Genomic DNA, 15,851 nt, shown 5'->3' on the forward strand with positions numbered 1-15,851 from the left:
CAGCTGCACACATGAAAATGTACGCTTTTGCTAGATTTCTGAACATAAGCTTCGAAATTATGTGAACGCTAAAAAATGTACAAATCTATCAAAGGTTTAGACATAAGATTATGATGCGTATATTTATGCACTTCTTTTAGAATTGCACCCCTAGAATTTTAATACAGATAAATGGCATTTCGGAAGTCAGTTCTGTTGCCAGATACATGTGAACAGTTAGCTTATTACATTTTTTAATGGATATTAAAATGAAAAATGCCACCGTCTGTGCTCATGTGTTGAGCCAAACAGTTTTTTTCTATCCATCACTGTGACATTTCATTGGATAGCAAAATAGAACAAATCAACAGATGGAAATATAAATAACATCATGATTCCTGAGTGTTGCTAGAGTGGTGATGAGAGCCTGAAATTGCTTAGCTTTTCTCGATCAGTGAAAGGTTTTGGCTGTTGCTGCCTCCGTTCAAGAATAGGAAGGACTTGCACACACTGCACGTGCATTGTAAGCTTACAAAGGGTTTCATTAAATGGTAATCAATGCTTTTTTGTTTGGAATAAGTACATACGCATGTCCATTATCTTTCAACCTTTTAAAGAGACGGAAATATAGTGCATAGCCAGGAGAAAAGGATATAGGTGAATGTTTACTCTACTCATTGCATGTTCACTTAGATGCAAAACATAATTTAAGGAAGATTACAAAGTCACTTCATCCAACCGCAAATTACCTTTTCAGTGAACCTGGATTTTATGTGATGTTTTTGCTGTACCTATTTCACATGAGTATCATCAGTCAGTCAAGCCAAGATGTGGTTTTACTATTTCTTCTTGGTTAATCTATAACTTGGGAGACTTTATCTCTCTACAAAAGGAACGTACTTGAGGTGCATTCTGACATCTACACCTGCGTGCAACGAGAACATAACATGACTGCTCATTTTTAATTACGTATTAAAAGTAAGCAGTGTAGCCTCTCGTAGCCACCTGCTCTTTTTACCATTGTGGCTGAAGGCTTCCTCTTTTCCAACTCCGTGACTTGACATGTTAGAGGGGCAAACCTTTTTATGGTCATGGAACTTACTGGTGAATTGCAGTATTCTTATAATGTGCAGTAAAGGCACATTATCAGATGTATAACTGGTTCCCTTTAAGTTTTCTAAAATTGTATTGTATTGTGTGATTGATTTGTATAGCACTCATTACCACTATGTGTGGTGCTGAAATGCTTGTCTTCTTGGGTAGCATGTGTCACCATGTGGGTGTGTGGTTGATATGGTGTTGTCTTTGCTTTGAGCCTATGTGGGGACTCTTTCCATGTCATGCTTGATGCCCACAGTGGTGCGGTTATGTTATGGGAGGCAGAGCTTAGCGATGTGATGAATGAAGAAGTGTAAGAGATTGGCCTGTGTTAATGTAATAGGGTAGTGCTGGCAGATCTTATTAGCCCTGCAAAATGATGCATATTTACCAGTAGGATAGAGGTTACAGCATAATACAGTATTTATGTTCATCTTGATTAATAGTAAATATACCTACATAACCAGAATATATGTTCTATATGAACAACGATTTTCCAGCTGTTTAAGAAGTAAAAAGGGGCACATTATTCTATTCTTAAACCATGTCTATAGGAGGGTACTGCTGTTGTGTTGTGTTATATTGTATCGTAATTGCATTTATTTATCGCTTACTACCACTACCAAGGTTTTTGGCAGGCAGAATGCTACTCCACAATACAAAGCTAGTGGATATTGTTGTAATTGTGTTGGCCATTTGCTTAGTTTTGAGCTCTGAGAATTTCCAGCTGCTAGTGGTGGATCGAGTTAATAGGATTTAACTGTGATAATTCCAGTGAGTTCATGTCAAGTGGAAAAATGTGTTAAATGGTCTGGTAAATAAAAGACGTAGAGATGCAGTACTTCACTACCCTGGTGTTTAAGTTCATCACATTTGACAATAGAAATATTAATATATATTTTAAGTTGTTTGTAAGGTATGGCATAACACCTTTGTGATTTAAAATCGGGTTTACAGTCAGATGTATCACTACTTTAGCTGATGTAGCCCTCCTGTTATCGATCTCTTGTGGATGCCAGGACATTCAGTGAAATTTTAAATTTAAAGAAAATGTAGCCAGGCAAACAGATAGACGTCGAAAGATTGTCTGAGGAAAGCCTGAGATCTAAAGATTCATAGCAGTGTTTCAAAAAACGGAATAGGAAGAAACTAAATGAAAACCTGCAGCTATTGTCTAATCACCATATTTTAGGTTCAGTTAACAAACAGAACACATCTCAAACTGGGGCTCCTAGTCCTGATATTATTTACTGTGTTACGCAGAATCCCTCAAGGTCAGAACTTTCATTTATATGATGGAAGAATATTGAGTTTAAAAACAAAAATGCATCCGCAATTTACTTCTGTTTACAGACAGTGACAGCCAATCGCATGTTTTCATGAAGTAATTCCACCAAGTGATTAAGAATAAGTCATTTGAGTGCAAAGGTTTGATGCCGCGTTGCTGTAAATGACTGGACACTGATCTCAGTTTGTTTTTCAGATATCTTGTCTTATCCCTTTGAAGGTCGGCTGCCATAAAACCTGCTTGACCTGAAACGAGCACAGTAGTACATTAGTGCTGTAAACATATTGCCAATGTGCACACTTAGTTTATCAGACTATAGCCACGTTCCTTGTTCTGATAGTGCTACTTGCATTAACTCTTTAACTACTCATGGCTTTCATGTGAAAATGCTAAAACAGCCTGAAATTAAATGTTGTCTGCGGATGTTACACAAAGATAGATACCAGTGTTTCTTCCAATAGAAGGAATATTATGTATACGTTAGCTATCATGGACTCTCTCGAGAACCACCCAGTCTTGGAAATTCAGTATCAAGTGAAATGCAAGCATATGCCTCGTGTAACAGAAGCATACCATTTTCTACCTGTATTCTCCAAGGGACTGAAAATGATTTGTAAGCACAGATTGTATCATGTTTCCTTTGAAAGTTTAGCACAAAATAATTACAATCCACTGATCCACAGTCCAGCCCGGGCTTCCAAGCCAGGTCCTCACTGAAACGTAAGGCCTGATTGGGTCTTTTCAGTCAGGTATATTTTGGTTCCAGCGGCACAGTGAGCAAGGGATCCATTTCTGGGCATACCCTTGGCCACTTGGTACATCAAACCCACAAAATGTGATGGGAGAAATGCAGAGTTGCTTGCATGTCTTCTGGCAGTTTGGGCTGGACTGTTCTCATTGGAGCAGGACCAATGCTGAGGTGCATATTGTTCGGTTTATGTGAGGTGGCATTGTGGGTAATCAAACAATGGGTGGTAAACCTACCCGAGCAATTGTCAGTGGTTAGACTATTTGGAAGCATTCATACCATCACCGTTTGTGTGTTTGATGTGACACCCTAATTGGCCAAGGTTATACCCAACTTTGGGTCCCTTGCTCACTGTTCCACTGGAACCAAGCTGCACTCAGCTGAAGAGGCCCAGTGATGGAGAAACTGGTCTTGGATTGCTTGGGTTCTAGTTCAGAGAGGACCTGGCTAGGCAGTTTGGGCTGGACTGTTTTCATTGGAGCAGGACCAAGGCTGATTTGTATATGACTGGATTTAATCTGAGGTGGCATAGTGGGTAAAAAAGCGATGGGTCAGTATGCTACCTTGCGCACTTGCCAGTGGGTAGATTATTTGCAAGCATACCTCCCATCACTTCTTGTGTGTTTAACAAAAAAATATTGTCAACATATCCACAGCCTAAATAAAAACGTTATATAACAATAAAGTAAACTACAAAAATATTGCCAAGCAAAAAACTCTGGTCCAAAATATCGACATCATACTAGTAAATAGTTGTATATAATTGTAACTAAACTTATCATAGATTACCATAAATGTTAAATTTTTTATTTTGTTATTAACTGTGATAATCTAAAAATGCATATATACTTGAAAAATGTATATAAAAATAGAAGTATACGTTTCAATACATTTATTAGCCAAATAAAATGATTGTTTAATTAACAATTGGATATTACAAACATTAAGACAAAATGCATACATTTTAGGGGTCAAGTTTAATATTCAACTGCAATCTAACAAACATTATGGAAAGTGCATATATTGGGGGGAGTAGGTCAGAATTGCTATTGTAACTCCAGTCTAACACACGATGGCGAAGTGCATAGATGGAATTTACTATTTTAACTCTTATCTAGTCTAAGAAACATTGGGTGGGGGTGAGATTTATTATGCAAACTCCGATCTAACAAACCTGGGGACTACATTTACACGGGGCAGATTTGCTATTCTAACTTCAAACTACCAAACATTGAGGATACTGTATAGATTGCATTGGGATCAGATTTACTATTCTAACTAAAGTCTAACAAGCACTGGGAAAAGAGCATACATTTGGGCGGGGAGGAGACTAACTACTCTAACTCAATCCATCAAACATTGCAGAATGGACATACATTGTGGGGGCAGATTTACCATTCTAACTCCAGTGTAACAAACATTGAGGAAAGTGTTTATGTTGAGGGAAGTAGATTTGCTATTTTTACTCAACAAATTTTTAGGTAAAAGCATACATTAAAGGGGTCCGATTTAATACAGTTACATTATCTATGTACACATTTGAAGGTAATTAAATATATAATTAATATGTGAGCCTAAATTTCCTATTAAAATAATTAAACTTTTTAAACGTATTAAAGTAAATTAAAAAATATATCAGAATTGTTAAACAACTATTCAAGCTCTGAAATGTGTTTTTAAATAAACAATATCCTTCAAGTTACTATTTAAAAACATAAAACAATAAACATAAAACTCTAGTTTACATTGTAAATGTTGCAAGTCCATTATTATTTAATAACTTTAATTAGAAAATAGAATCTCCCCATTCCCCAATATACTCCACATCTCATATTAACAATTCAATAAATCACTTTTAATGAAAATCGTTTTAAAATCGCATTCTTCAGTAATTTTCCCAAAAAGTTATAAAAAGTATGAAAGATGAACATATTTTACGGGTAAATCAATTAATGTCAATTATTTTATAGTTTAATCAAAAACTCCCAAAAGTAAACCAAACGTAAGCCTCACATACCAATAAACAATAGTAAAAAAACGATAACAAATGCAAACAAAAAGTAATAATTTCAATCATTACAAATTTAATGTATAAATAATGAAGGTAAACGTTAAAAACCCCAAAACACCTCGCAACACATAATTTATTGACGAATATATATAACGTTTTCGATATTTAAATTCATCGATAAGATTTCCTTCAAATATTTTTTTTTGTAATCACTATATTAGTCAGTTATTTTCAGTTTATAAATATTTGATCTAGAACACTACCCACCAATGCCCTAATAAACCCCACAATCCAGGATTTGAAGTTATTACATAATTAAAAAATATATTAAACATATACACAAATAAAAAACAATTACCAATAAAAAAGAATTACTTATCAATCTTGTTAAATATGTGGATATATAATTCAGAAAAACACTTCATACCCATACCCCAATAAACATAACAACCACAAAATAAATTCTTAACAAAACACAACAAAATAACATAATAAACTAATAATATGTTAAAATACAGGTTAAATTACAATGTTATTGTAAAACAGTAAACATCAATATTTGTATGCACTATATATTTCTAGTCATGATATTAAGACCACAGTATTATGGCCAGACAACATTCTTACGTCAATATTTGGGTGAAGTATGAAAAAATTGATCCAGTTTCAAAAATTGAATTGCTCTAAATATCACATTTTTCAGCTGGGAGAACTCTTCCACCAGTGTATCAGAAACATCTAGGTTTCTATGCCTCACAATAATCTCCCAATATTTCCTTGCCGATAATGCATCCGTTTTTTACTGGTACTATGCACAAGTAGTTATACCTCTATTGCTCTATATGTATATATTTAGAAGACGCAAACATTCTGAATGATTCAAAGAGAAGTCACACACTCTCCTCCACCCTTCTCCTTATTGCTATCTTCATCCAGAAACCTCCTAACATAGTATTGAATTTTTTGTTGCTCGAGCAAGACATTCCTATGGTTGGCAATGACTATATTTCTAGTACACAATAACCATATTTATGTAAACTAGCATTGTCTTACCATGCCTATCTCTTGTATATCCTCTTATATGTTATGATGGTGTCTACAAGAGTGTAAAACGATGTAATCAGACTGATGTTTTGTTAACTTGCCTCTTTTTCTTTAGGGGTATGTTTCTGGACACCATTTTCCCTTCCCGTGATGAAAATGGTTCACGGCCGCCCATTGGTCAGCGCACACGCCTGAGTAAAGGCGACATTGCACAGGCAAGAAAGCTGTATAGATGTCCAGGTATTGCATTGTAAACAAAACATGTATGTAAGAGTACACATGTGCAGGATACATACCCTAGTCAAATAGAAGAGTCACGTTAAAGCAGCCCTGCACACAGTTGTTAGTTTGATTAACCCATCGGCTAGCTGGCAATGAAGTAGAATAACACAGGCCACGGTTTAAAAGTCAGGTGCCGTAAACGTGCTACAATTGGAGAATGGAATAGAGCCGACTAAGGGGAAGGTGAAATCTATAGTCCTATTCAAACTTATCACCTGGCCATTTGTAGGCATGATTTACATCTAGGAATGTTATGCTTAGTAAATACAGCCTAGGAAATGTGTCATTAACTGACATGTAACATTCTGAATTACCTACAAAATAAACAACCTGAATGTACATACTTGACAAAACAGAAGTGTAAGATTGTTAATGAATTCTAGAGACGCAGAAACAGGAAAGGTGTTTAAAACATAAACTCTACAGTACCAGGACTATGCAGTACTAGGACTATGTGTAGATTTACAGTGTGCCCTCTATTGAATTATAGTGGTAATGACATGCCAGGGAGGATGCATTATTTGTTTATATATCACAGATGTGCAAAATTCTGCGATCAAGTAATGTATACTAGAATATGCCTACTTAATTTGCTGTTTTCCTTTCACCCCTCCATGTTAGAAGTGTTACTATTTTTATTTTATTTTTGAGGATGTATTTGGAAATGTGTCTTGTGGTATATATGAGTTTACAATGTAAATATCGTAGAATGATATACTCCCAGAATGTATTGCTTCAATGGGTTCCTCAAGCATCCACAATCTTTCCAGTACTAATTTGTTATGAATTGTCCATCTTGTTCTTGGACTATTGCAAGACTGACTAGCAAGATAAAAGTGCGGACTGCATTTTCCTGTGAATAAGGATGCTAGGTACTTGGTCTGTGATGGTAAGTATGTCTCCTTTGGAAAAGTATAAAACATAAGAAACAACTTAGGGGTCCATTACAATGGCGGGCGCACAAAGTCTGCCAGCCACCGTCACGGACAACGAGACCGACCGCCAGAGATGCAGCGGTCCTGACATGCCCATTAGGATGCGTCCCCCACCCCGGCGGTCGCATCCTGCACAATTAACATTGTGGCGGGCGGTGCTGCAAGCAGCACCAGCCACAATGTCAAATGTGCATGTTGTGCATTGGCATGCACAACGTGACAGGCACCGCGCGTGCTTGCCACCTTGCTCATGCCAATGTAGGGGGTACCATAGGTACCCCCCAAGTGCAGCCCCCCACCCCCTTTCCTCCCCGGGGGCCCGCAATGGGCCCCCACAGTGAATTTCCGCATGTCTTTCCATGGCGGAGTCTCCGCCATGAAAAGGCCTTTCCGCATGCCCATCATAATATGGATGGCGGTGCCTGCAAGGCACTGCCGCAATGTTATGTCCTTTTTCCGCCCGGCTGGCAATCCGACCAGCGGAAAAGCGGCGGACGGTCTTTCCGTCCGCCGCGGATCCTCTCACCATACTAATATGGCAGGGGGTGGACCAGGGCCATTTGGCGGGCGGATCGCCACCGCCGGGGCGACGGTGGCGATCCTCCCGTTATGCTAATGACCCCCTAAATGTGTATTGGAAGCTTAGTAATTGCAGACCTGACAACTCACAGGGTGTCACTATGTGCCATATGATATTGACAATCATCATTTATTCAACCAGTAAAGATCCAATATCACATGGTGAACACAAGGTGAGCAGAAGAGCTCTGCTCTCAGTAGGTTTCCAGATTGTTTGTGGAGGCTTGTTGCAGAGAATCTGCGGAGTCATAGAACTATGCTTGGGATCATGGAACCTTAGTAGACAGGGACTGAGTCATCCTACCACCTTAGTACCCATGAGCCAGGGGACCGACTAGCTGTAGTGTCTCACTTGCCCTCCTACTCTCCCACAGAGGAAGTGATTAGACATCCCAGAACACAACACTCCTCACCCTCTCAGGAATCACAGTTGCAGGACAAACCCTTTTGCTCTCCCTCTCGTACCAGTCCACAATAGGATTTGACAGAGACACGAGAAATGTTGAAAACGTTTATTTTAACTATTGTGCTCTACTATGCATGCAACAACAAGTAGAAAAATGCCTAACACAAATACGGTTAGCATAGCAACTAGTCCGTAAATCATAACATGTGCTGTCATTATATACGACAGTGTGGTCTAACCTCCCTCCCCTTCTATAGAAGCAAAATGATTATCTATAAGAAGATCTCTGGGTGTTAGCAGCAGACCCCTTACCTCAGTCTATAGATGGAAGATCTACATCACAGGTGCTGTCACGCTCCCTTCTCTGGAAAGATCCCTCTCTATATGACCAAAGTACATGTCCTCAAACAACAGCTGCATCTGCATGTTTTGTCTAGGCACTAGGGCCTGACCAGAATTACAGGGGGCATTGTTGTTTGACCTTGCCTTCAGTGTTCAGACTAAATCCTAGAAAAGAACAGAACGCAAAAACAACAGCACCTTCATGTTGTAACGTGCGCAAAGCAGAAGACAGTCTGCCACAGCCTCATGCCAACATAGGAAAAACGACAATGGCCACATGAACCATGTGACAGGCTCTACAAAGTTGAAATCCATTATTTTTGCAGCGTGAATCTTTCTGGATTCACTATGCTGTGCATTATTCCGCGATCTTGTGGTTGGGTCCGGATTCGTAGTCTTTTCTTTTTTTTTTTTTTTTTTTTTTTTGTAGCCCAGGTGGGCGTCGACGTACACCATTTGGTGCACCTCCCGTGACGTCGTCGTGCTTCCTGCGGAAGTCCCACCTTTGGGGCGCCATCTTCAGATTCTTTTTTCCGCCGTTGGGTCTGGATCGTCATCGGGAAGCTCCAGAATTACACTCGAAGGAAGAAGGAAGAAAAGCGAGTTTCGTCGATAGAAACACTAGAAGATATCAGGAAAGGAAAAGATTTCATCAGGAGCGCGAAGAAAGGAGGACCAGCGCCCTTTTTCTTCGACGGCCTTGGAGAATGCACGCTCAGAGACCCTGAGCGCAATGGACAAGACGCCATTCAAGTTCTGCCCAAACTGCCACCACAAGTTCGCGCAGAGAGACCAGCATCCGGTCTGCAACCTCTGCCTACCGGTCGATCACCAGAGTATCGACTGCAACGCCTGCTCAGCCTTCGCGCCGAAGACACTCAGGGTGAGAGAGCGACAGAGAAGGGCCAACGCCAGCATGGATGGCAAGGGGAAGCCCCCGACGCTCTACGCTCTGGGCCTCTCCTCGGACGACGAGGACAACGTCGCCGAGACAGCCGAAAACTTCACGGTCGTATAGACCGACTAGAAAAAAGAAGACGAGGTAAGAGAATCGTCGAGCGCAAAACAGAAAGTACCTCGACAACACAAGGGTGACTCGAGAAAATCTGAGTCAAAGTCCACGAAGGGAACCCCGGCGCCGAAAACTTCGACGTCCAAAGGGGGAACCACGGACAAGAGGCCGAGCGGATCCTTAGATAAGGACTCCCTGGTGCCGAAAGACGCCGAAAGGCAAGGGTCGTCGAAAGCATCCCATGAAACGGGCCGATCGACGCAGAAAGAACGTTCGACGTCGACGCAAGTTTCATCGAAAAGACCAGCGGTCGACGCCGAAAGCATCTCCGAGATGGAGAAAAAGAAGAGGCGGCTCGAGGCCGAAATGGAGAACATCCTTCAAAGAAAGAAGGAGTTCGACGCCAGAATGAAGGAATTCAAGATTCCAAAGGTTCCATCAGCGGACGTCGAGGAGGTCGAAGACGAGTTCGACGCCGAAGGGCTGACAAGGGAACTCGAAGAGGAAGAAGAGCCCTATTATGAGGGAGAAGCCGAGGAAGAAGACCAACGGTCGTTCTACGAATCGGCGGCATCTACCAGCAACGACGTCGAATGGCACGATCTCGACACCGAAAACCCGGAGGAGCCCGTGGACACGTACCCTTCGAGGCCTTCGCCACCCGACGACATCGGGGTCTACAATATGGTGGTCAGGAGCGCAGCAATGGCCTTCGGCGTCAAACTCGACGAGGAGAAACCGAAAGCCGATTTTCTCGTCGAGACACTGCTCCCCATCCAGACAAGGAGCCAGTTCCTCCCCATGCTACAAAGCGTGATGAATCAGGGGAGAGAAGCCTTCAAGGAACCTGCGACCTGCCGGTCGATCACGCCCAGGACAGAGAAGAAATATAAGCACTCCTCCCTGGACCCCCCTTACATCAAGGGTAGCGTGACCGCGGACTCCATCATAGCCTCCACGGCCAGGAGAAGGGCCAACGTACCAGCAACTTCGGGCCCACCCCCGGATAAGGAGAGCAGGAGGATTGACCTCACAGGAAGAAAGGTCGAGAGGAACGCCGCAATGCACTGGCGCATGGCGAACTCAAATGCACTCCTCAATAGACACCAATACCAGCACTGGGATGAGATGGGGGAGTTAGTAAAGCACCTCCCCGAAGAATACCGGCAGAGAGCCTCTCACCTGATAGATGAAGGCAAAAACATCGCCAACTCCTGTATAAAGACGGCGTTGGATGGGGCAGAAACTTCAGCAAGACTCATGGCCATAGGGGTCACAGAGAGGAGGCATGCATGGCTAAGAATCTCGGGATTCAAACCGGAAGTGCAGAACAACATCCTTGGCACCCCCTTCAATGGAGAGACACTGTTCGGAGCAACAGTGGACGACAAGCTCACCCAGCTGAAAAAAGAAAACGAGACGGCGAGGTCCATGGGGGCCCTACAGCTGAGGGGAATGAGGCGAGGAAATCCCTCGAGAAGACCCTACGGTAGGGGAGGAAGCCAGCAGGGGACGTCGCACCAGGCGTTCCAACAAAGTCAGCAGGGTGAAGGTCACGGACAAGGTCAGCAGAAGCAAAACTGGCAATATCAACCTCTGGGCCAGTCCTTTCGCGGGAGAGGGAACGGACGTGGCCAAAGGAGGAGAGGGGGCGAACAGCCCTCGACGAAGTGACTCAGCACGCAAGAGGACGCCTACCCTCGTCAGGACCCCAAGGGTGAGGCGCAGAAAAGTGTCATCAGGGGGAAGAGAAAATTCAAGAGCCTACGAGCATACGACACCAGTAGGCGGAAGACTGAGGTTCTACCTTCAGGAGTGGCGGCGTATAACCACAGACAAGTGGATAAGGAACGTTGTGCAGTACGGGTACTGCGTAGATTTGGAGAAAAGACCTCCAAACAGGAAACCAAGGGGAAGACTGAGATCGGCCCAAGAACTGGCAATACTCAGAGAAGAAACGCGGAAACTCCTGCAAAAGGGAGCCATAGAGACAGTGCCGTTCAGAGAACGCAACAAAGGGGTCTACTCAAACTACTTCGTGGTTCCGAAGGTAGACGGAGACCTCAGACCCATACTAGACCTCCGTTACCTAAACAAGTTCATCAGAACGCAAAGGTTCAAAATGACTTCACTGCAGGAGGTTCTGCCACAGATAAGAGAAGGGGACTTCATGGTCACCGTGGACCTCAAGGATGCCTATCTTCACATCCCAATAAACAGAAGGCACAAGGGCCTTCTAAGATTCAACATCGAACAAGAACACTACCAGTTCACAACCCTGGCCTTCGGATTAAAATCAGCACCAAGGGTCTTTACAAAATGCCTGTCGGCGGTAGCGGCGCACCTACGAAGGCAGGGAATACATGTCTACCCCTACTTGGACGACTGGCTGGTCAAGGCAAACTCACGCGGAAAGTGCGAGAGGCACGCAAAACGCGTAACAGACACCCTCACAAATCTGGGATTCTCGATCCACTGGGGAAAATCATCAATGGAACCGGAGCAGGTGAAGATTTTCCTGGGGGCAAAGATCAACTCCCGCAACAGTACAGTAGTGCCCAGCGAGAGGAGGACAGAGGCTCTACTGAAGGAGGCGAAGCTCTACCAGAAGGGGCGAGCTCTGACAGTGAGGGCTGTGAGCAAGATGATGGGGATGATGGCGTCCTGTATCCAGCTGGTGCCGAATGTACGCCTGCACATGAGACCATTCCAGGAATGGCTACAACAACAATGGTCACAAGCAAACGGAAGTTGGGAGGATCTAGTGGTTGTTACGCACGCAGTGCAGGAGGAGATAACTTGGTGGAACAGAGACAACATAACAGCAGGGAGAAGCCTGACACCACCAATCCCAACAGTGACCATTACCACGGACGCATCGCAGAAGGGATGGGGAGCGCACATGGACAACCTCAGAGTGAGGGGTCTATGGGCCCCAGCAGATGCGGTCCGCCATATCAACTACCTCGAGTTGAAAACAATCCTGCTAGCCCTGAAGGCATTCCAGAGGCACCTGTTCAACAAGAGGGTGTTGGTCCAAACAGACAACACCACGGCGATGTTCTACATCAACAAACAAGGGGGGACACAGTCGTTCCCGCTCTCATCCCTAGCTCAAGAGATTTGGAGATGGGCCATACCTCTCAGGATAGATCTACTGGCAATTCACCTTCCGGGGAAGGACAATGTGGAGGCAGACTGGCTAAGCAGGCAGACCTCAGCATCACACGAGTGGGAGCTCAATGGCCAGGAAACGGAAAAACTCTTCCGGAGATGGGGGACTCCCACAATAGACCTTTTTGCAACACGCCACAATGCAAAATGCCAAAGCTTCGCGTCCAGGCAACCAGATCAGCAATCCAAGGGAAATGCCCTATGGATAAGCTGGTCGAGGACATTTGCCTACGCCTTTCCACCGATACCCCTGTTGCACAGAGTGCTCGACAAGTGCAGAACCAGCAACATGACCCTGATCCTGGTGGCTCCGCAGTGGGCGAGGCAGACATGGTTCTCACAAATTCAGGAAATGGCACAAGGCGACCCATACAGGTTCGAGAGGAGGAAGGACCTGCTCTCAATGCAAAACGGAGAGGTCCTGCACCCAGAGCCAGAGACCCTCAACCTGGCGGCATGGCTCCTGAAGACCTAGAGTTCGCACACTTAAGATTGCCGCCGAGCACGATGCGAGTGCTACGGGAGGCGAGGAAACCAACTACACGAAAATGCTACAGCGCAAAATGGAAGAGGTTCACTGTGTGGTGCCGGAAAAAGGGCCTGCAAAACAGAATGACAAGAGACTCAACAGTACTGAGGTACCTCACACACCTTCTAAAGAGTAACCTCTGCTCGAGCTCACTAAGGGTACACCTAGCGGCCATCGTGGCCTACACCAGAGGTGAAAAAGGTGGAAGTTTCTTCAGCTCGCAGGTGGTGAGGAGATTCATGGAAGGAGCCAAAAGGATGGCCCCCCCGAAAAGGTTGCCGCCGCCGGCATGGAATCTGAACGTGGTCCTGACGGAGCTCATGAAGGCACCGTTTGAACCCATTCACAAGGCCACACTGCAGATGTTGACTATGAAAACAGCCTTTCTGGTGGCCATAACCTCACTACGCAGGGTGAGCGAGCTTCAAGCACTAACGCTGCAGGAACCCTACATTCAGATCCACAAAGATAGAATAGTCCTGAGAACGGACCCACACTTCATGCCCAAGGTAGTGTCGGCGTTCCACATAAATCAGACTATCCAGATACCAAGTTTCTTCCAAAACCCGACTACAAACGCAGAAAAGGCACTGCACACCCTCGATGCCAGAAGAGCGGTGATGCACTACATTGAGAGAACCAAAGAACTCAGGAAGTCGAAACAGCTGTTTGTGTCCTTTGCTACTAGCTTCATGGGTAGACCAGTGACTAAGGGCACCATCGCAAGGTGGATTGCCCTCACTATTCAATTCTGCCAAAAACAGGCTGGACAGGAGCTAGCGGAGGGGCCGCAGGCTCACTCCACAAGGAAGAAAGGGGCCACCGTGGCCTTCCTGGCGAACACGCCCATCCAGGACATATGCCTCGCGGCAACTTGGGCATCTGTGCACACGTTCACGAAACACTACTGCGTGGACATTCAGATGAACAAGGAAGCACAGGTTGGACAGAAGGTGCTTCAGCACATTTTCAACGACCAACGCTCATCTACCACCCAGCCGCCACAGAACTAGGAAAACCGCTACAAAATCGATGCACAGCATAGTGAATCCAGAAAGATTCACGCTGCAAAACGAATAGTTTCTTACCTGTCGGTGTAGTTTTGCAGCTTGAAGATCTTTCTGGATTCACTAGCGAACCCACCCACCTCCGCCAGGAAGATGAGGCTGGAGGAAGAGGGGGTAAAATGGAAAAGATCAAAGAAATACAAACATACAGATAAAGGGACAAGAAGGATTAATCAATCGCCTAGGGTTAAAAAAAAAAAAGAAAGAGGAAGGGAAAAAAGAACCCGAAGATGGCGCCCCAAAGGTGGGACTTCCGCAGGAAGCACTACGACGTCACGGGAGGTGCACCAAATGGTGTACGTCGACGCCCACCTGGGCTACAAAAAAAAAAAAAAAAAACAAAGAAAAGACTACGAATCCGGACCCAACCACAAGATCGCGGAATAATGCACAGCATAGTGAATCCAGAAAGATCTTCAAGCTGCAAAACTACACCGACAGGTAAGAAACTATTCGCTATTTTGCAGACTTCCCCAGTACTTAGGAGGCTTTGTCCAAATCTATGTTTGTGGTTTTGGAAGTGTAAGAGTGGCTGCTCAATCAATTATGGGCTGAAACCCTCTTACTATCCAATGCCACTCCTTGGCTGCTCAGGCATTGACTGGCTCAAAGTTTTCTGAAACAAGGCACTTACCTTTCTGATTTCTGGGGTTACTACTTTTGCATTTTTGCTCAGTTAATTGAACACTCACTGCCCACTTCCAGTAACTCGTGTACATAAAATCTCAAGGTGATAAATGTTTCCTTGACCCAACGTAGGGGTTTTATTAGCATGGCGGTTGGAAAATCACTCCAACCTCCATGGTAGCGGGAAAACACCGCCCGCCAGGACCGCGGGAAAAGCGTCAGTCCAATTATTATGCTCCGCAGTGGAAATCCGACCGCAGCGGTCGGATAGTGGCGGTTAACATTGTGGCGGGCGGTGCTGCCAGCAGCACCGCCACGATGTCCAAACAAGCATGTCCTGCATGTCCCTGCACTGTGTTGCAGGCACTGCACAGTGCCTGCCACCTGGTACAGGGACATCCCAGTGCACCCACACCCCCCCAACACATTGGGGGTCTGCAGTGGACCCCCAAAGACATTCTCTGCATGCCTTTCCATGGCGGTTCCTCCGCTGCGGAAAGCTGGCTACCGCCGGCATCATAATTGTGCCGGCGGTGCTTGGCCCTGATCCTCCACAATTGTAGCGGTCCAGCTCCGCACGCCAGGCAAGCGGGTGGACTGCAACCGGCGGAAAAGTGGCGGGTGGAAAATCACACCGCTGCGGTCACGACCGCAATGCTAATCGGACCGGCGGTGTTCAGGGCTTCGATGGCAGGCGGATGTCCACCGCCGTTCCGGCGGTTGCTACCGC

General features: G+C 44.6%; 1 protein-coding gene across 2 annotated transcripts in view; it reads left to right on the forward strand.

Annotated features, from left to right (window-relative positions):
* TLL1 (tolloid like 1) overlaps window positions 1-15,851 on the forward strand; it is a 416,213-nt gene that overhangs the window by 210,853 nt on the left and 189,509 nt on the right. For both annotated transcript variants that reach the window (XM_085641791.1, XM_085641792.1), the window contains exon 8: window positions 6,284-6,408. In XM_085641791.1, coding sequence (XP_085497917.1) covers window positions 6,284-6,408 — 125 coding nt within the window. The remainder of the gene's footprint in view (window positions 1-6,283; window positions 6,409-15,851) is intronic.

Source organism: Triturus cristatus, chromosome 2_2 (assembly GCF_964204655.1).
Source record: "Triturus cristatus chromosome 2_2, aTriCri1.1, whole genome shotgun sequence".
NCBI classification, from domain to species: Eukaryota; Metazoa; Chordata; class Amphibia; order Caudata; family Salamandridae; genus Triturus; species Triturus cristatus.